The sequence below is a fragment of the Camelina sativa genome, chromosome 16, assembly GCF_000633955.1.
Source record: "Camelina sativa cultivar DH55 chromosome 16, Cs, whole genome shotgun sequence".
Classification (NCBI taxonomy): domain Eukaryota; kingdom Viridiplantae; phylum Streptophyta; class Magnoliopsida; order Brassicales; family Brassicaceae; genus Camelina; species Camelina sativa.
Window position 1 is genome coordinate 19,236,719 of NC_025700.1, and position 21,486 is coordinate 19,258,204.

The 21,486-nt window shown below is 36.4% G+C and overlaps 6 protein-coding genes and 1 pseudogene across 7 annotated transcripts in view; 3 read left to right on the forward strand and 4 right to left on the reverse strand.

Annotated features, from left to right (window-relative positions):
• Nucleotides 28-2,453, reverse strand: LOC104751236 (annotated as a pseudogene).
• LOC109124652 (RNA polymerase II subunit A C-terminal domain phosphatase SSU72-like) lies at nucleotides 2,706-4,440 on the reverse strand. Its single transcript, XM_010473153.2, has 3 exons — nucleotides 4,147-4,440; nucleotides 3,639-3,784; nucleotides 2,706-3,168 (listed from the first exon to the last, which is right to left on the reverse strand). The coding sequence occupies exons 1-3, from the start codon at nucleotides 4,359-4,361 to the stop codon at nucleotides 2,948-2,950; spliced, it is 582 nt and encodes a 193-aa protein (XP_010471455.1). The 5' UTR covers nucleotides 4,362-4,440; the 3' UTR covers nucleotides 2,706-2,947.
• LOC104751240 (cysteine-rich receptor-like protein kinase 10) lies at nucleotides 5,684-7,697 on the forward strand. The gene is made up of 5 exons (XM_010473152.2): nucleotides 5,684-6,013; nucleotides 6,134-6,344; nucleotides 6,493-6,730; nucleotides 6,821-6,971; nucleotides 7,224-7,697. Exons 1-5 carry the CDS (start codon nucleotides 5,816-5,818, stop codon nucleotides 7,617-7,619), a joined length of 1,194 nt encoding a protein of 397 aa, XP_010471454.1. The 5' UTR covers nucleotides 5,684-5,815; the 3' UTR covers nucleotides 7,620-7,697.
• Nucleotides 7,847-8,850, reverse strand: LOC104751242 (RNA polymerase II subunit A C-terminal domain phosphatase SSU72-like). The gene is made up of 2 exons (XM_010473154.2): nucleotides 8,554-8,850; nucleotides 7,847-8,191 (listed from the first exon to the last, which is right to left on the reverse strand). Exons 1-2 carry the CDS (start codon nucleotides 8,766-8,768, stop codon nucleotides 7,966-7,968), a joined length of 441 nt encoding a protein of 146 aa, XP_010471456.1. The 5' UTR covers nucleotides 8,769-8,850; the 3' UTR covers nucleotides 7,847-7,965.
• On the forward strand, nucleotides 10,132-12,103 carry LOC104751245 (cysteine-rich receptor-like protein kinase 10). Its single transcript, XM_010473155.2, has 5 exons — nucleotides 10,132-10,420; nucleotides 10,541-10,751; nucleotides 10,895-11,132; nucleotides 11,223-11,373; nucleotides 11,626-12,103. Exons 1-5 carry the CDS (start codon nucleotides 10,223-10,225, stop codon nucleotides 12,019-12,021), a joined length of 1,194 nt encoding a protein of 397 aa, XP_010471457.1. The 5' UTR covers nucleotides 10,132-10,222; the 3' UTR covers nucleotides 12,022-12,103.
• LOC104751246 (transcription factor BEE 3) lies at nucleotides 14,621-16,202 on the forward strand. Its single transcript, XM_010473156.1, has 6 exons — nucleotides 14,621-15,075; nucleotides 15,164-15,283; nucleotides 15,399-15,464; nucleotides 15,563-15,631; nucleotides 15,744-15,821; nucleotides 15,965-16,202. Exons 1-6 carry the CDS (start codon nucleotides 14,695-14,697, stop codon nucleotides 16,046-16,048), a joined length of 798 nt encoding a protein of 265 aa, XP_010471458.1. The 5' UTR covers nucleotides 14,621-14,694; the 3' UTR covers nucleotides 16,049-16,202.
• LOC104751247 (protein enabled) overlaps nucleotides 18,399-21,486 on the reverse strand; it is a 3,913-nt gene continuing 825 nt past the window's right edge. Inside the window, exons 1-7 of one of the 2 annotated variants that reach the window (XM_010473157.2) lie at nucleotides 20,880-21,018; nucleotides 20,654-20,731; nucleotides 20,375-20,413; nucleotides 19,725-20,279; nucleotides 19,543-19,623; nucleotides 18,986-19,174; nucleotides 18,428-18,797 (exon numbers count right to left, since the gene is read on the reverse strand). In XM_010473157.2, coding sequence (XP_010471459.1) covers nucleotides 18,672-18,797; nucleotides 18,986-19,174; nucleotides 19,543-19,623; nucleotides 19,725-20,279; nucleotides 20,375-20,413; nucleotides 20,654-20,731; nucleotides 20,880-20,975 — 1,164 coding nt within the window. In that variant the 5' untranslated portion in view covers nucleotides 20,976-21,018 and the 3' untranslated portion in view covers nucleotides 18,428-18,671. Of the gene's footprint in view, nucleotides 18,798-18,985; nucleotides 19,175-19,542; nucleotides 19,624-19,724; nucleotides 20,280-20,374; nucleotides 20,414-20,653; nucleotides 20,732-20,879; nucleotides 21,019-21,486 lie in introns of those variants that run through there. The other variant, XM_010473159.2, reaches the window with a different exon arrangement.

The window sequence follows — 21,486 nt, forward strand, 5'->3', positions numbered from 1 at the left end:
GAACAAGTATTGTAATTACAAAGTATATGAGCAAACTAGAATCCCATAACTCTATGAGCAAAATATAACAATTTATCCAAACAACTGTTATCGAACTTCCTAGCGAACAAGTAACATTTCTCGCTCTTTTTCCCATTATACACACACCCTTCTCTATTCCTCAACTTATTCAGAAACTCCCCAGTCACTGACCGCCGAGTGTACTTCCTCGGGTGCGGCCCTCGTCGTGACCAATCAGTCCACGTCAGCGACCGGTTCGCGCTCTTACCCGGAAACATAACGTGGACAAGCGTTGGTAAGTAATGCTCGTCGGCATAACATCCCAAAAGGCAATGTTTCTTGAACACAGGAATGTAAATTGTGTCCGAGACTACGGCTTCAGCTACCTCACGGTCTATCTCGAACCACTGAGAGCCTTTTCGCCAGTTACCGCGGCTGATGACAGGTGACATACGGCGATTGTAGCGACCTCGACCTGCTGGTCCGGGAAGGTCGTAGATGTCGACGTAGGAGTGTTGAGAGTTTACGAGGTAAGAGTAAACGGTGGAGAAGTTGAAGAGAGGGATGTCCGATTCTGAGAGGAGGACGAAGCGGTGGTTTCCTGCATCAAGCAGAGCGTTGGCCAGTAGCCGCCGCTCAGCCTCCACCATGCTCACCATTCCCCATTTCACTTCCTACAGAAAGCAAGAAGAAAACCCTCGTACATGAGCCGTGATATTATTACTTTTATTTTACAATACAATTAACTGAGTTTAATTTAAATATATATTTGACCAAAAAAAAAGGTTAAATATATTTATGTCGGTATAGGCATTAATAGACTACTCAACGATTTTATATTTATATAGTATATATATGATGATATCTATTGAAAGGGAAATTAAGAGGCATACCGCATACGTAGACGGTCGACATATACGAAAGATACGACTTTTTTCTACCTTATTGTATTAATGGTTAGTTTTTGTATATCCCTTTATATTTTTGGTTCTAAAGAGAAACAATATTTTGAAAAAAAAAAATTAGAGAAACAATAAGGTCTGTTACATGATGGGTTACTCAACTGGTGTAGGTCAAGTGCCAATTTTTCTTGTATACTTTTTTTAGTGTTGTTAATTAAATACGGTATCATTCTGACCATAAGTTATAACAAAAAGAAATAAAATTACAGTATGTTCGTGTCCTTGAAATATCTCTTTGTCGAATGACTTCTGTCTTCTCGACTTTTCTAACTTCTTCGACACGTATCATTTTGTAATTTACCTAAGCTCTAAATAAAGTGTATATAATTAGTAGACCCGGTTTGAAATGTATTAACATTATTTAAGTAAATAAAAAGAGGCTGATCTACGTTTTTCTTTAAATTAATAGGCCTTGAACATTTACAGACACAGATGAGGTTACCGTAAATGTTTTGTTTAGCAATCATAATTAGCAACGCCAAAGCGTAACGAGTTGAAAGAAATAACAAATATTAATGCTAAACACTGTTCGTTAATTTTGTCACTCTCTTCTTTTGGATGAAACTTCTTTAGCACCACGCTAATTTTCAAAGTAGCTAGCTAGACTTCTTAGAAAGAAAAATTGCCATTAAACAAGTGTAACTATTTATAATATCTCTACTGTATTCGACTTTATATCTAGGCTGAATAATTCGACTACCTCAATTATATACTTTCTTTATAAAAAACGTAAAAAAAAAAAAAAAATTGACTGACCTTGCTTGGAATCCTCCGGCGATAAAACGGCGACGATTCCGGCGTTGAGTCGTCAACGTAAAATGGGTCACTAGTNATGCTGGTTTACGAGTATCTCCCTAACCGGAGTCTCGACTATTTTCTCTTTGGTACGTACTGTACGTCTCTATTTAATTTCAATCTCCGACAAGTCCATACACCAAACTGTACCGAATCATTGGTTCTTATCTTTTTATTTATTTCGATTGAACCGGTTTGATTTAAGCCTTTAAGGATTGATCTCTCTGTAATANCCTCCGTCATGTTATGCATCACGTTCTCCGGCTCCACCAGAGAATGATCCTTTTGCCCTTCATCATGAACCGCTTCTTTCAGGGAAACATGTTTTTCTGGCTGCGGTTGAAGCTGTGGAGAGAGGGAAGAGTTGGAAAAGGAGGAAGAGGAGGAGAAGGAAGGAGAGGATAGACGAAAGAGTTGGGGATTGAAAGAGAGGTTTCTTATGTGGACGTTGAGTATGAAGCCGAGTCCGAACCCGAAACCGATAAGAAAAGAATACAACACGAGGGCTTGGAAGAATCTATGAGATTTGAATATCTTGGATATGAAGATTTGGTGAAGATGATGACGACTTTCTTGTGTAAGAGGGTCTTCTTGCGTTTCGTGGCTCTTGTTCATTATTTTCGTGTATATTTGGGTGGTTCTGAAACAAACATATTATGACCGTGGGACGAACGAACGTTTATATATATAGTCAAGCTCACGATTATGAATTTTAAAGGGACTACTTTTCGTCATCTAGTCTCACGGGCTTGGGGATTTTGCTAGAAACATTGCATTGACTTGTACATGATTTTAGGGGTCGGGTTAATTCAATTGGTACACGAATTGGATTTCAAATTTACACGTTAACTTTGATTGTGACATTAAAGATGAAGTAATGCTTGGGTTAAGACTAGTACTGTCACCTCTCTCTATTGTAGTTTTTTAATTACTCTTTTTTTATATATGTCAACACACAAACAAAACGCATTTGTATTGCAACATAGCTCATCAAGGGTCTTACAACTTTCTAGCAAGGAGGAATCAAACAAAGGAAGTTTCTAACAAACAATTTCTTCTACACTCTCAAGAATTTAACCCTAAAGCATATAAAACCGATGAGAAAAATATTTTGTCGAATATCTCAAGACTCGGGTCACAGAACAGCAACCTACATAATCTGACCGTTAATGCGACTGATGATGGTATCTTCAGTAGAATGAGATGCTATAGACCAGTTTCCGCCTATGTTGTTTTTCAAATCCTGCAACAATGTCATCGATCGAATCTTCCCATGTTTCATTACCTTCAATCTCTTGACAGAGTTCCAAGGCAAGTCGGCCACCAATAGCTGCTTCTTCGTGGTTGTCTTTAACCTCCAAGTTCATCACAAGTATGGTTTTCATAAGTGACTGTTCTCTGTTATTAAGATCTGCAGATTGGTAACTTGATGAGATAAAGATATTAAGACACAAGAAAGTTTGTATCACTTTCACACAGCAGAAAAAAAAACCGACAGTTCTATCAAAACATGATCGCAATCGTTTCTCAGCTAAACAATTACAGCAAGGTAAAAGGCAATTATAAGTTACAAGAAAGGGCAATAACCCTGTAGAACTCGAGTTTCACATGATTTGTCGATGCTCTACGACTTCAACAATGCATATGTAAAAACATCTAACCAAACAGCTAACTAGCTGGGCAAAGTTAACCAAATGAGAAGATTGTTTAGAAACACCGCATGAAAGTCACAACATATCGTTTTGTTTCAAATGGGTCAAGGGTGGCCACAACCAATGTTATAAGAGTTTGTGATGAATATCTATCTACTTAGTGACCCCTTAGAGTGAAGCAATTTTGAAACAAAGTATCTAACAGTAAAATGGGGAGGATGTAGAATACCTTCAAGGACAGAATCGAAAACCTTTTCTTCAAAAGTCATAACCACATCAAAGACACCATCACCAGCATTATCTTGCCATCTTTGAGGAGCAAGCTTCACAGATAAATTCCTCTTAAGCATCTGCAATATACCATTCCGCTTGTACCTGATGATACAGTTAAGGTATCAAACCTTAAAAGCTTACAGGTCTCACTATACAACCCAATTTACATGCTTCTGAATCTGAGTACAATACAAAACATCATAGGTTGGACAAGCATAGCCATATAAGCAAGTATAAAATAACAGGATTTACAAAACTAAGTGTTCTGGAAGATGTAATCAGGAACAAATTAAGGAACTTGAATAACAAAATTGCAGTTCCAGCCTAAAAAGTAAGCAAATTAGCGAATACCACAGCACTATAAGAAGACTGAGACTGAAGCAGTGACCAACACAAACTTAGGGATTCGAACAATCAATGATCGGTAAGCAAACAATCATAGAAACGCATCATAAAGAGGATACAGTTCAGGATCTTTGCGCCTGAGCTCGTCGAACATCTGCTTGTACGGAGTTCCGAAATCGTAAACGTTAGGCTCTCTGAGAGATGGTCCAGGTAGTTTAACATGAGACCCAGTCCCGTACGAAGCAACGTCGAGACCTTGTCTCTTCAGAAGAGCGTGAGCTTCCATGCTCCGGTTCTGATTCGACGAACAGACCATAGCGTACCGGAACCTCATCGCGCCGAATCTGTAATCTTTCCGGCGACTCTTGACGGTTTTATTAAAGTTGGTCGATCTTCAGAGAAGTAACGTGACGAATTGAATTGGGCCTGATACTTGGCCTGAGCCGGGCTTTATCTTAACGAAGCTAATAATATTTCTTTTCATTTTTGCTTTTAATATCCTCTAGATTTTTTTTTTTGGCTTTTAATACTCCTTCGTTTTGTTTTAAAATGATTTTAAAAGCTTTTTTTTTTTTTTTTTAAAAAAGATGATTTTGGCACGAATCTAATATGAATTAGATTTTATTGCAATATATATTATGCAGATTGTTTTTTAATTAATTGAATTGTGTGTAACTAGATAATAAATGATGATTTGTTTAAAAATAAGCAAATTTAAATGATTCTTTAATCTGTATGCACAACTCTAGAAAATTAAATTAAAGAAAACCGGAGAGAGTAACAATTTTAGATTTAACAAAATCAGCCGTTGATCTTCTACAAAGATCAAAAGATGATTTAAATTGCTACGAGGAGAAGAATCAATATGAACTTGAACTACAAACTCAATTATCAAAATTAGTTAGATGATGCATAGCATAAAAATATATGTCATAAAATCAGGTGCATGTGTAGTGTACATGAACCCCCAGTTTGAAGTTAGTCGATATTAGATATGTAATGTGACACACCTGAGTTTAGGCAACACACCTTAATGTAGGACAGGACTGACAAATATAAAGTTCTACACCGCACTAACTTGTAGTCATTAATACACATAAGAGTATATATAGCTCCCTCCCGTCATGGAGGCCAATATCAAATTAGTCATCCAATTTGTGATCTTCTTTTCAAAGGCTTCAATTTATATCCATCATTTTTTAAGATAATGTAATCTGACGAACCTATATTTACGTACCAGAGACATAATAGTAATACAATATATGGTCCAAGAGGAAAATTCTTACGATAAAGATGTTTTCTTCGGTCTTTTTTGCGACTGTATCGTCCAATAAAAAAAGGTCCCTTGCTTATGACTTGACTTCCTCATTTTGTAACTACTTTTTAAGTTTGATTCCAAGACTTTGTCTTAAAACATAAATCCACGCATGTTATTGTTTGTTTACTTGTATTATCACTATCAAGCTGTGTATAATGAATCTAAACTTAAATAACACTCCATATATCTTTTGGCTAAAAGCAAAATATGTTTTCAACAACGAGTGAAAGCAAAAATCAAAAAAGGGAAATTAATGTTACGCGTATTTAGTAGTTATGGGTCAATGACGTTGACTGACCCCAAAGACTTGATTACGTGCGTTGCAATAATGCGACTTCGTATAAGCCTCCCCCACCCCCGCAACAAGAAACAAGTCAATCAGAAACTGGATTTGAATATAATATTTTCATACACCTTATCTAAATCTTCACTCTGAGGGTGATAAAACAAGGCACCTGTGGTTGCAAGAGATGGTCCGCCGTCTTTTCAGTGGCTTGATGGCGCTGCTTAAGATGTGCGATGGTCAGGCAGCTTCCCGTAAAGAAGAATCAGCCGAAGATGATGGAGATCGTGGCATTATCTTCGATCTCCAAGAGCTTGAAACCGCGACTGATTTTTTCTCCGAGAAGAACCGACTCGGAACCGGCGGATTTGGCCTTGTCTACAAGGTAAACTCTATAGAATACTCTGTTTTTTTTTATTTATTTATTAAATAAAAATTAAAGGAACATTTATTTTTTTTTCGGTATCAAAGGGACATTTATTTGATACGACATTTACGAATATAGGGATTGATGACGAATGGTGAAGAAATAGCAGTGAAGAAGCTATCAGTGAACTCGAGACAAGGGTCTAGAGAATTCACGAACGAGGTAAAGCTCTTGCTTAGGATTCAACATAAGAATTTGGTTTCGTTGTTAGGTTGTTGCTTCCATGGTCCTGAGAAGATGCTGGTTTACGAGTATCTCCCTAACCGGAGTCTCGACTATTTTCTCTTTGGTACGTACTGTACGTCTCTATTTAATTTCAATCTCCGACAAGTCCATACACCAAACTGTACCGAATCATTGGTTCTTATCTTTTTATTTATTTCGATTGAACCGGTTTGATTTAAGCCTTTAAGGATTGATCTCTCTGTAATATTCAGATAAGATCAAGCCCGGTTCACTTGATTGGCACCATCGATGGCGAATCATTATAGGAGTGGCGAGAGGACTGTTGTATCTACACGAAGAAGCTCCCATACGGATAATCCACAGAGATATCAAAGCCAGCAACATTCTTTTAGATAATGATTTGAACCCGAAAATCTCGGATTTCGGTTTGGCCCGGTTATTCCCGGGAGACGGCACTCATACCAATACCTTTAAAATCTCTGGAACTTAGTGAGTAGTAGGCTATGTACACTTAATCTCCTTATACTGCGAAATGTATATATATAATTATGGGACTCATGTGAGCTAGTGTTGATGCAGTGGCTATATGGCTCCTGAGTATGCCTTGCATGGGCTTTTATCGGTCAAGTCAGATGTTTTCAGCTATGGAGTCTTGGTTTTGGAGATAGTTAGCGGAAGAAAGAACCAAAATACTCATCTAGGACCTGAAATGGCCGATCTCTTGCACTATGTAAGTTGGAAACATAACATTTACCACAGTTTGCACTTTTTGGATCAGTTATACATATAGGAGAGATTATGACTTGTGAGTTTTAATTTTGGTAACGAGTGGAGTCACTCATATCTCTTGTAACTTAGTGTTGAATCATCTTTACTTCAAATATGGAATAATTTAGAATAGATCAAACGTTTGTTCATCTTTCTCAAAAGGCTTGTTTTAACTTGAAAAACAAAAATCGGAATTAATAGATATTCGGTGCAGGCATGGAAAATGTACCAAGAAGGCAAAATTCTAGAACTGGTGGATCAATCTCTAGCAGGAGTATACAACCGCGACGAAGCAGCCACATGTTTCCTTATAGGATTACTGTGTTGCCAGCAGATCACATCAAACCGACCGGATATGAACACGGTTCATCAAATGTTGTCGAGTGATTCATTTGATTTGCCTAAACCGGGTCGTCCTGGACTCCAAGGTCGTAGAGGAGGCGGCTCTACAAGTACTGGGACCGGTACAGGAGCTGGTTCACGAAGATTTGGATTAACCGGGAGTGAACCAAACAGTTTTAAGAACAGAAGAAGTAGTGGACAGAATGGCCTCGTTGAGGAGTACTCGAGGAACTCCATTTCCATGTCTTCCTTCGCTGAAGGAAGATGAATTATATTGAATCAAAACATGTGAATGCACCCATTTATATAGAGAGAGAGATGAGAGACAAAGAGGAGGACATGTGATATTTGGNTACAGCAAGGTAAAAGGCAATTATAAGTTACAAGAAAGGGCAATAACCCTGTAGAACTCGAGTTTCACATGATTTGTCGATGCTCTACGACTTCAACAATGCATATGTAAAAACATCTAACCAAACAGCTAACTAGCTGGGCAAAGTTAACCAAATGAGAAGATTGTTTAGAAACACCGCATGAAAGTCACAACATATCGTTTTGTTTCAAATGGGTCAAGGGTGGCCACAACCAATGTTATAAGAGTTTGTGATGAATATCTATCTACTTAGTGACCCCTTAGAGTGAAGCAATTTTGAAACAAAGTATCTAACAGTAAAATGGGGAGGATGTAGAATACCTTCAAGGACAGAATCGAAAACCTTTTCTTCAAAAGTCATAACCACATCAAAGACACCATCACCAGCATTATCTTGCCATCTTTGAGGAGCAAGCTTCACAGATAAATTCCTCTTAAGCATCTGCAATATACCATTCCGCTTGTACCTGATGATACAGTTAAGGTATCAAACCTTAAAAGCTTACAGGTCTCACTATACAACCCAATTTACATGCTTCTGAATCTGAGTACAATACAAAACATCATAGGTTGGACAAGCATAGCCATATAAGCAAGTATAAAATAACAGGATTTACAAAACTAAGTGTTCTGGAAGATGTAATCAGGAACAAATTAAGGAACTTGAATAACAAAATTGCAGTTCCAGCCTAAAAAGTAAGCAAATTAGCGAATACCACAGCACTATAAGAAGACTGAGACTGAAGCAGTGACCAACACAAACTTAGGGATTCGAACAATCAATGATCGGTAAGCAAACAATCATAGAAACGCATCATAAAGAGGATACAGTTCAGGATCTTTGCGCCTGAGCTCGTCGAACATCTGCTTGTACGGAGTTCCGAAATCGTAAACGTTAGGCTCTCTGAGAGATGGTCCAGGTAGTTTAACATGAGACCCAGTCCCGTACGAAGCAACGTCGAGACCTTGTCTCTTCAGAAGAGCGTGAGCTTCCATGCTCCGGTTCTGATTCGACGAACAGACCATAGCGTACCGGAACCTCATCGCGCCGAATCTGTAATCTTTCCGGCGACTCTTGACGGTTTTATTAAAGTTGGTCGATCTTCAGAGAAGTAACGTGACGAATTGAATTGGGCCTGATACTTGGCCTGAGCCGGGCTTTATCTTAACGAAGCTAATAATATTTCTTTTCATTTTTGCTTTTAATATCCTCTAGATTTTTTTTTTTGGCTTTTAATACTCCTTCGTTTTGTTTTAAAATGATTTTAAAAGCTTTTTTTTTTTTTTTTTAAAAAAGATGATTTTGGCACGAATCTAATATGAATTAGATTTTATTGCAATATATATTATGCAGATTGTTTTTTAATTAATTGAATTGTGTGTAACTAGATAATAAATGATGATTTGTTTAAAAATAAGCAAATTTAAATGATTCTTTAATCTGTATGCACAACTCTAGAAAATTAAATTAAAGAAAACCGGAGAGAGTAACAATTTTAGATTTAACAAAATCAGCCGTTGATCTTCTACAAAGATCAAAAGATGATTTAAATTGCTACGAGGAGAAGAATCAATATGAACTTGAACTACAAACTCAATTATCAAAATTAGTTAGATGATGCATAGCATAAAAATATATGTCATAAAATCAGGTGCATGTGTAGTGTACATGAACCCCCAGTTTGAAGTTAGTCGATATTAGATATGTAATGTGACACACCTGAGTTTAGGCAACACACCTTAATGTAGGACAGGACTGACAAATATAAAGTTCTACACCGCACTAACTTGTAGTCATTAATACACATAAGAGTATATATAGCTCCCTCCCGTCATGGAGGCCAATATCAAATTAGTCATCCAATTTGTGATCTTCTTTTCAAAGGCTTCAATTTATATCCATCATTTTTTAAGATAATGTAATCTGACGAACCTATATTTACGTACCAGAGACATAATAGTAATACAATATATGGTCCAAGAGGAAAATTCTTACGATAAAGATGTTTTCTTCGGTCTTTTTTGCGACTGTATCGTCCAATAAAAAAAGGTCCCTTGCTTATGACTTGACTTCCTCATTTTGTAACTACTTTTTAAGTTTGATTCCAAGACTTTGTCTTAAAACATAAATCCACGCATGTTATTGTTTGTTTACTTGTATTATCACTATCAAGCTGTGTATAATGAATCTAAACTTAAATAACACTCCATATATCTTTTGGCTAAAAGCAAAATATGTTTTCAACAACGAGTGAAAGCAAAAATCAAAAAAGGGAAATTAATGTTACGCGTATTTAGTAGTTATGGGTCAATGACGTTGACTGACCCCAAAGACTTGATTACGTGCGTTGCAATAATGCGACTTCGTATAAGCCTCCCCCACCCCCGCAACAAGAAACAAGTCAATCAGAAACTGGATTTGAATATAATATTTTCATACACCTTATCTAAATCTTCACTCTGAGGGTGATAAAACAAGGCACCTGTGGTTGCAAGAGATGGTCCGCCGTCTTTTCAGTGGCTTGATGGCGCTGCTTAAGATGTGCGATGGTCAGGCAGCTTCCCGTAAAGAAGAATCAGCCGAAGATGATGGAGATCGTGGCATTATCTTCGATCTCCAAGAGCTTGAAACCGCGACTGATTTTTTCTCCGAGAAGAACCGACTCGGAACCGGCGGATTTGGCCTTGTCTACAAGGTAAACTCTATAGAATACTCTGTTTTTTTTTATTTATTTATTAAATAAAAATTAAAGGAACATTTATTTTTTTTTCGGTATCAAAGGGACATTTATTTGATACGACATTTACGAATATAGGGATTGATGACGAATGGTGAAGAAATAGCAGTGAAGAAGCTATCAGTGAACTCGAGACAAGGGTCTAGAGAATTCACGAACGAGGTAAAGCTCTTGCTTAGGATTCAACATAAGAATTTGGTTTCGTTGTTAGGTTGTTGCTTCCATGGTCCTGAGAAGATGCTGGTTTACGAGTATCTCCCTAACCGGAGTCTCGACTATTTTCTCTTTGGTACGTACGTCTCTATTTAATTTCAATCTCCGACAAGTCCATACACCAAACTGTACCGAATCATTGGTTCTTATCTTTTTATTTAATTCGATTGAACCGGTTTGATTTAAGCCTTTAAGGATTGATCTCTCTGTAATATTCAGATAAGATCAAGCCCGGTTCACTTGATTGGCACCATCGATGGCGAATCATTATAGGAGTGGCGAGAGGACTGTTGTATCTACACGAAGAAGCTCCCATACGGATAATCCACAGAGATATCAAAGCCAGCAACATTCTTTTAGATAATGATTTGAACCCGAAAATCTCGGATTTCGGTTTGGCCCGGTTATTCCCGGGAGACGGCACTCATACCAATACCTTTAAAATCTCTGGAACTTAGTGAGTAGTAGGCTATGTACACTTAATCTCCTTATACTGCGAAATGTATATATATAATTATGGGACTCATGTGAGCTAGTGTTGATGCAGTGGCTATATGGCTCCTGAGTATGCCTTGCATGGGCTTTTATCGGTCAAGTCAGATGTTTTCAGCTATGGAGTCTTGGTTTTGGAGATAGTTAGCGGAAGAAAGAACCAAAATACTCATCTAGGACCTGAAATGGCCGATCTCTTGCACTATGTAAGTTGGAAACATAACATTTACCACAGTTTGCACTTTTTGGATCAGTTATACATATAGGAGAGATTATGACTTGTGAGTTTTAATTTTGGTAACGAGTGGAGTCACTCATATCTCTTGTAACTTAGTGTTGAATCATCTTTACTTCAAATATGGAATAATTTAGAATAGATCAAACGTTTGTTCATCTTTCTCAAAAGGCTTGTTTTAACTTGAAAAACAAAAATCGGAATTAATAGATATTCGGTGCAGGCATGGAAAATGTACCAAGAAGGCAAAATTCTAGAACTGGTGGATCAATCTCTAGCAGGAGTATACAACCGCGACGAAGCAGCCACATGTTTCCTTATAGGATTACTGTGTTGCCAGCAGATCACATCAAACCGACCGGATATGAACACGGTTCATCAAATGTTGTCGAGTGATTCATTTGATTTGCCTAAACCGGGTCGTCCTGGACTCCAAGGTCGTAGAGGAGGCGGCTCTACAAGTACTGGGACCGGTACAGGAGCTGGTTCACGAAGATTTGGATTAACCGGGAGTGAACCAAACAGTTTTAAGAACAGAAGAAGTAGTGGACAGAATGGCCTCGTTGAGGAGTACTCGAGGAACTCCATTTCCATGTCTTCCTTCGCTGAAGGAAGATGAATTATATTGAATCAAAACATGTGAATGCACCCATTTATATAGAGAGAGAGATGAGAGACAAAGAGGAGGACATGTGATATTTGGGATCTTGTTTACGTTTTCATATATATTAGCAATAATGAAAATTTTGTGTTCGAAATTTTTATTTTATTTTTACGTTTTCTATAACTTCATGACTTAGAGGAGCAGTTTTAGGCAACCCTAGGTGATATGTCTTTGATCATAGTAATAGAATTTTAGGTGCGATAATTTCAACTTTCAATTTCCATCTTCCTAAAGAAGAACAGTTTGGCACAAACCTATTTACTGACTTGTATATGACTTGTTTTCCGAGCTACTGAGTATAAGAAATAAGGAAGTAAAGTTATACAAGCAAACAAGTCTAACGACATGTTTTTATCAGTTTTTTCTTCCAAAAACTAAAACTAAGCTATATGTGATTTTGTTTTATTGGTTGCATTCTATATGTTGATTGGGTGTATCATGTGCATGCAACGGCCAACGAGTATATATTCATACAAAATTAAGCTATACTGAAAGGGAAAATTTTACAATATGAATTCGTAGAAACAAAATTTGGAGTTTTTTTTCATAAGTTATTAATACTGTCCCTAATAAAATTAAGATGATGGATTCAAATTTTATGGTTTAGATTAAATTTCTTCCGAAACAACCCAAACTAGCAACTACGTACCAACCTGAACAAAACCAACATCCGTTTACTGATTCTTTCTGTAAAACCTATCATTAATTATCAGTGTGCTACCAGTCCATGGCTACAACCAGCAGACTATAGTGTTTTAGACCTCGAAATATATTCAAATTTAAAAATAAACATCTCTTAGTAAAAGTCTTCTGAATGTAAGGGTTACTATATGCTCTTTTTGTCTTATGGTTGTAAAACTTTTGAATACTTTAAGTGTTTCTACTATTATGTTTATAATTGAGAATACTTTACTTTGTTTTTTAGGCCCAGTACGTAACACGCTCTTGGTCGGGCCCTTGTATGCTATGTAGAGTTTGTGATGTAGCAAACATTTTGTATTCGGGTTACTGTTATCTTCAGTTATGTCGGGTTTGGATTTCTTTCTTTAAGTTGAGTTTTGTTTATCTGTTTCAGTTGTCTTGTTAGTCAAAATAGATTCAGAGTTTGAAATTTGAGTTCGCTGCTATTTTTTAGTCCAAAGTTTGGACTAAAGGTTCCAAACCTTTAATAGTCGTTCAAAACGTTAAATTTGTGGTCTGTTCCAAAATTACTTTGAAAATTGAACGGGTTTAAAAAGTTGGCAAACATGTAATCAAATGATTCGAACATGTATGCTTGTTATACAGTACTTCCGGTGTTTTCCTATATATGTTAACAATACTAAAAATAGCATGCTCAAAGTCAAAAAAACAAGTTAGATACAATCTTGAATGCATATGTAAAAAATTGCATGTGATTTGAATCTATAGTTGATATATAGTAGGTGTAGATAGGTTGGATCAATTAATTTACTTATTNATTTTCATACACCTTATCTAAATCTTCACTCTGAGGGTGATAAAACAAGGCACCTGTGGTTGCAAGAGATGGTCCGCCGTCTTTTCAGTGGCTTGATGGCGCTGCTTAAGATGTGCGATGGTCAGGCAGCTTCCCGTAAAGAAGAATCAGCCGAAGATGATGGAGATCGTGGCATTATCTTCGATCTCCAAGAGCTTGAAACCGCGACTGATTTTTTCTCCGAGAAGAACCGACTCGGAACCGGCGGATTTGGCCTTGTCTACAAGGTAAACTCTATAGAATACTCTGTTTTTTTTTATTTATTTATTAAATAAAAATTAAAGGAACATTTATTTTTTTTTCGGTATCAAAGGGACANAAAGAAAAACGTGGTCGATCACCAGTCAGAAGAAATCAAACCTAGTTAAACGAGAGGCTATATGGAACTTACATTGACTAGAGGAGTTCTAGACGTTTCAACTTAGACCTAAGTTATATTTGTTCATTAAATTAAATATATATAAATATTTATATGTTAATTTATCAAGAAATATAGGTTAGTCGTTCAAGCTAGTCTAATCGTTGCGTTGCGTTGCGTCACCACCGTATCAAACCCATGCATATGCGTTTTGTGAACCAAAAATAATTTGTAAGTTTTTCTGTCATATAGCAAATGTAAGTTAAATCGTGGTAAAAAGGTTAATACGATTAGCTATGTAAAATAATACAATTAATCGTTCGTTCGTGACAATAGATTAGGGAAATTAAGAAGAAGATGAAAAAAGCAAGAGAAATGCACCAACTGAAAACAGATATACTTTTTTGTTGATGAGGTCTAAATTTTTAAGTTATTCCCCCTTGAGAAATGAAGAACAGTGCTAATGAGTCCCACTAGCAAAACATTGCCCCCACTTACTCTATTTGGATACATATCTCCTGATCAATTTATGCGGGACCAACTCCATTACAAAAATCCCATTACTCTCACTTTCATTGGCCCTCCTCTTCTTTTTTCACTCCTTTTTTTTTTTTTTTATTTTATTATTCCAATCTTTCATTAAAACAATTATACTAGAAAACAGTGTCTATATATAAACTTAGTCACTCGCTCGAAAACAGCCACTTTCTATTTTAACCCAAAAAAAAAAAATCAATATTTGTAAAAAATTGAAACTCATCATCGATCAGTAATGGCGAATCTCTCTTCTGATTTCCAGACATATACCATGGATGATCCCATAGCACAACTAGCACAACTCAGCAACACTCTTCATCACTTCCAATCATTTCCTCCTTTCTCTTCTCCTCTCGACTCTCTCTTCTTTCATCATCAAATCTCAAATCATTTTCCCGGAAAATCTCCTGAGAATGATTTTAATCATCATCATCAAGGGATTTTTTTACCTTCTAATGCTCTTAACAACGAAGAGTCTTCATCAAGGGTCGATACGAAGAAGAGAAAAACATTTATGGAAGCTGTGTCTACTTCGGAGAACAGTGTCTCTGATCAAACTCTTTCTAGCTCTTCTGCTGCTCAAGTTTCCCTAAATGGAAAACTTTTGACCAAAAATGTAACCTCGAAACCCTAATCGCACATATACAATTAAACTCTCATGAGTTTCCATTATTTTAATTATGTTTGTCTTATTAAAATCACAGAGTTCGTCTTCAAAGAGAGGGAAGAGGTCTAAGAATAGAGAAGAAGAGAAAGAGAGAGAAGTTGTTCATGTTAGAGCCAGAAGAGGCCAAGCCACTGATAGCCACAGCATAGCAGAGCGGGTAGGGTAATATATTGATTATACAGTTAAAAAGACACATATTTTATTAACTAGTTTAGAAGTTATTAATCATAAATAATAATGATGAAAACTATATTAACATATTATAATTTCAGGCTCGGCGAGGAAAAATAAACGAGAGATTGAAATGCTTGCAAGATATAGTCCCCGGATGTTATAAGGTATTGATTATGAGAACTTGAAATCTAATTAGCTTTTTTAAGACTATAAGAATATATTCGATAAGCTTTTTTATTGGATATATAATTTGGTGATGTAGACAATGGGAATGGCTACTATGCTGGACGAGATAATCAATTACGTCCAGTCATTGCAAAATCAAGTCGAGGTATGATAATAACAATGTTTTCTAAAATTATAGATTATTGTCTAATTTAACCAATTCCATTCATTTAAAGATTACTAATTCGCTTCACTTCTTTTGTGATCGATGAACACAGTTTTTATCTATGAAGATTACAGCAGCAAGTTCGTATTATGACTTTAACTCGGAAACTGATGCTGTGGAGTCCATGCAGGTACATTATTAATCTTGAACGTTTAGTTAAAATATTATAATTAGAAAGTTCTTAGTGCGATAAGATATATATTTCCTTAATTTGGTGTGATGAATTATATGTTTTAAAATTCGGTTTTAATTAGAAATATAATATTTTTGCAGAGGGCAAAGGCACGTGAGGCAGTGGAGATGGGGCAAGGGAGGGATGGGAATCCTGTCTTCCATTCATCATCATGGACCCTTTGACTTTTTTTTTTTGCTCTCCTTTTTTTTGTCTTTCTAATTTTTTATCCTTTTTTGGATTTAAAAAAAAAAACTTTAAAATATTATTCAAAATTCTCGATGCCATAAAAATATGTACCCAAATATGTATACTTGTGTAATTTCGACATTACAAATACATATAGTGCCTAGAGATTGCAACTCAACAAGTTCGGACAATGACAAATGTTTCTTGCCCATCTTTTAAACAGTAACAAAAAAAAATTCGGAATTGAATTGGTTAGATCTCGGAAGAAAGTGAGGATATATATATGTGGAACTCAATGAATGAGTGTCAGTGTATCCCACAATAACTTTGACAATATGATTGATTGTTAAAGTGTTTTGAAAGTTGTAACAAGCCTCATCAATCACACCTTAGAGAATAGTAATCAGAGATTAATGTTTTATGTCGATACAATTTTGATACCAGACGTATCTAGCTAATAGTATACGATTAGGTTATTAAGATATGGACAGTTACTAAAAATAGTACTTAATTATGTAAGAAGTTCGAATGTTAGATACTCCATTAGGTGATTAAAATAGCTGCCCTTAACACAGAAAGACCTCTTCAATTTTTCATTTTTTTAAGACACAATTTGGAAAACGAAAAAAAAAATGAATCAGCCACAGCTGGAAAGCATGGAACGTCCAAAACAATAGTCATCAAATCTCAGTTTTAAGAAAAAGGAAAAGAATATACTTTAAAAAAAAATCGGAATTACAATAATAGAGATGAAAAATGGCAACATCAGCTTTGATCGTGGTTAAGTAAAGACAAGCAAAGATGATAAACTCGAATACACAACAATTGGACTTTGGACCTCAGCAGGAACAGTAGACGAAAATGACAAAACCACCCTTCACTTGTTACTATCGAAAGAAAGATTAATAATGATGCATGTCTCCCAAACGAAACACAACAACGATAAAGATAGGTTTTATGCAATTTGTGGAAGATTGTGGATTGTGCATTTCGAAGGGACGTGTTTAATCGTGGAGCAATCAAAGATTTGTCTTCCTTTTTTTGTGGAATCTGTACTTATCTATATTAATTTCCTTTGTTATTGTATGAATAATTGCGTGAGTGACGGTTCATACTTTCATAGACTGTGATTGATGTTCCTAATTCATCATAATCATGATTGGGAAAAACATTTGTGAACTAGTACTAAATATCTATTCTTCTTTTAGCATGTACAAATAATATATTACCTTAGTTATGTAGTATTAGACTATTAGTGACATCATCAAATGTTATATATATATTTCTTTTTGTCCAAATGGATAAGTATATTCATAAATGGTCAAAATTATAAGAGAAAACTCTATAAAAGGTGGAAGTGGAGTCCATGGCATGTGTTGCTCTCGAATTGGTTGTGCCTTAGCTTAGGGAATTAAAGATGAATACTGGTTAGTTTAAAAATAAACTAGTCGAAAGAAGATAAAAATTGAACAGAAATATAAGGATAAATATATAGAACAAGGAAAAAGAAAAAAAAAAAAGAAAAAAAAAGAAAGCATAGATGCAATGTATGCATCCATGAAACTAGGGAGGACAGCTTGAAATGGACCATTACTTGACCTAAAGAAGATGAAAATAAGTGGGGTTTCCTATTCATTTAAATGCCTAATTTTGAATAGTTCATTTGCATAGTGGTTGATTGTTTCTAGTTCTAGGATACTTACTACCTTTACTACAACTTTTTTTTTTTGTCACAACATTTACCACAACTTTATCTTCTTTTTTATAAAGATTAATTACATTCTGAAACTGATCACATACTAAGAATCAAAACTTATTAGTTCAATTTGTTAACACAATAATAATAATATTCGGTTCTCCTTCATGGTTAAACCTTAAGACAAATGGTTAACACAATAATAAGAAAATATATATATAATCCAATATGTTGTTGGAGGGGATAGTTTTGGGAAACAAATAAATATTTGGGACCAACAAGTATTCTATTAATAGATCTGGTGATCACATCATCTGGTGGCAGAGAACAGAAATGGGCAAGTTCAAGGATCCAAAAACACTGTGGGGAACCACCAACCACCAAATTTTTGGAAGTGACTCCATTTGAATGTGGAGTTGTTGTTAGCTCCTCAAACTCTCAACTCTTTAGTGTTAAGAATTAAGAATTTAAGACTCTTATCTTATCCCACAAAATCTTCTATTCCACTTACTTAAGTAGTCTTAATACTTTCATAATATTTACAATATCTACTAAAACAACTAGAATAAACAGTAACGCTACAATTCACTGAATCATAACATGCATCATGTATGTTCAAATGATATTTCTTTTTCTTAGTATTACACAGATGGTTAAACAAGAGTTAACTCAAAAAGTCTGCAAAAGAACTGACTTCGAATCTTTGAAAGTAACAATAACTAATAAGAAAACTGTTACAGAACATTAAATCAAAGAGAGCACACGTACCAAAGCATTAAGGGATGATAGACTTGAACTTGGAAAAAAAACTAATTACCTTTTTTCTTTTTACAAATTATCCCAAACTTAATTCCGACCTTACAAAGCCAAAACCTGTCTCTCCTAAGTTCTAACATGGAGACCAAGCGACCGTACAATGAGCTTCACTGTCGGAGAATCTGTTGAAGCTGAAGGACTTGGTTTCTCTGTTCTGGTGGCAGCAGATTGATCTGCTCTGGCGTCAGACTCATCACCTGTTGAAGTAATGCCTTCTCCATCTCTGCAGATATCTGCAAAAATAAGAAAACCACAACCATCAGCAAAAATAACCAAAGCTCTTTTCCTATGTGATCAGAGATTGTCATTTCGAATTGCGGCAAAAGACACAACTACAACGATTCGACATGAATATATTTCCTAGCGGCAATAACGGTTCAATGGCTGTGTCTTTCAGTTGAAATAGGGGAAGGTAGGTTACCGGTCCAGGCCGAGGTGGTGGGCCACCTCCAGGCCCAACTTGGCTTGGTGGAGGCACCGGTCCTAAGCCTGGGAGATGAGTAATGCTTGAGCTCTCTGATTGGCCAGACATCCAAGAAGTTCCTCTGTCTGCAGCCATTGGACCTCCTAGCTGGTTATTGCTGTAGTCTCCCCGATATTGACCTCCTCCCTGAAATAATAAACAAGGTTACAAGCAGTGAAACCCATAAGCAAAACTAAAACCTGCACAATTTTCCAGTTTGATTATTAATTATCTTTTAGTAGAAACACGAATTAACGCAATCAGAAGTAGAAATGAAAATGGACAAAGATGAGAAAAATTATTGCCACAAGAAAATCTTTCCCATATCTTAATATATGAATAACAATGAAAGATGTTAGAAAGAATTCTCATTAAAGGGTGAGTGAATCTACTCATTGAAGGTGTAGCCTTCAGAGGAAAGCACAGAGATAAAGCAACATAATTTCATGATCAATCTGCAAAACCAATTGAACCTATCATCTCTAAAGGTAATAAGACAATAAGAGAGTAAATACCTGATATGGTGACTGATTTGACAGATCTGGCTGCACCTGCGGGAATTGAGGTCCACCAGAAGCAGAAGGTCTATTGCCTGACTGTAAATTGGCTCAAACAACAAGCTCTAGTCAGTCAAATACATAAAAATCACAATGAGGTGAACAAAAGAAAATCGATAACACTCAGAACTCTGACTCACATGAAACATGGGTTGAGAAAGATGCTGAGGAGGTGCCCCATGGTGCTGAAACCCAGTGTTTGGACCAGTCTGGGCTGCTCCATATTGATGATGATATGGTCTAGGCTGTTGCTGAGTCAAATGAGGACCTCCACCCGAGTGCATAGGTTGTTGCTGCAACTGAGTCGAGGAAGCTGGTACATCAAGATGATGAAAAGGGGTTGGTTGGGATGTTGGATGATGGGGAGCCGGGGGAGGCGCGCTCTGAACTTGAGAAGACTGTGAATGAGACAAAGAAGAGACAGAAGGATTCAGATGTCCCTGACGCTGGGGATGGGAAAAACGAGGCTGTGATGGTGCATTATTAACAGAAGGAGGAGGAGGAGGCATAGGCATTGGCTGCGGTGTTGGGTGTTTCCTAATCGGGGCTTGTGGCTGCATTATAGCTGCTGGCTCTTGTAAGCCGACTCCGCCTTGAACAGATGACATATGAGCTTGAACGTTTGGCTTTGGTGGGATAGATTGATGAGATTGTTGAGGCTGTTGTTGCCCGGCTTGTGGTTCAACTTTAGGAACCTAGATAAACAGAGTTGTAAATTTAAAGATGCATGACACACCCCCACAAATAAAATGATTTATAAAGACTGTTTCTCAAAGATGCAACTACATACCACTTGAGCAGGCTGAACCATTCCAAGCATGATTTGTGCCTGGCATTCAACAAATACATCATCATCATATCTATCTATAAATGCAATATTGAAACTGGCATAAACCTAAAGATTTGTTTAGGACACAAAACCCTAATTTAAACTGCTTCCTCAACAATACTAAAACCAAAGTAGTCCAATCAAAATACTCAACTAAGAAGCTCCGAATCAGAATTCCTCATTGCTTAATATATAACGCACGAAATACATATATTGAGATTGGGGAAGTTAAAGAAGAACCTGGAAAAGAGCCTTCGTCAAAAGAGGGTTCCGAATCAGAATCTCCCTCGCTTGTTGATGGTTTTGATCAATCAACGTCTGCTCCATCATATTCGATTTAAACAAATTCAGAATTCGAGAAACAAAGAAGAAAACAATCGCTCTATATTCAAATCCGTAAAGGATTAAAACTCTCGAGAAAGTGTTGTAGCTGATATAAGTAGAGAAAAGAAAGAAGAGAGATCACCTTCATCTGCGACATAATGTCGTAGAGCTGACTTTTTGTCATTCCGGCGAGATTTGCCGGTAAACCGCCGTCTCCGCCGATCTGCTTACCCGCCATGGTCTTCCTCGGTACTCGCTGGTCGCTACCGAGATTAACCTGAATGTTAAAGACGCAACACAAGAGTACTTGAGAGCACACCTGGGCCTAAAAAAATACAGGCCCCTTATCGTATCAGGCCGACCCAATTAGTTTTAAACGACTAAATCTAGCCCAGTATTATTACCACAGACACTAGATCAACTAGAGTCTCACTCTCAATTTGATTTGATTTTGTTTCCCTCAAAATAATCGCAAACCATACTTATTTATTAAAAATTCTCAAGAACATCAAACCATATTTCTCAAGTTCAACACTCCCAATTTGATTAAACAAAACTATAAAATATAGACGTGTATTAGATATGTAAGTTCAAATGTATGAATTTTTTTTAAAATGTTCTTTACATGTACCATGTTAATTGTACACGTAACATGCATGTATATTGTATAATATAAACATCTCTTTTGGAAAAGCAAAAGCTTATAAACACAAGTTTACATTAGAGAGAGAAGCGTGTGACACGGTTTT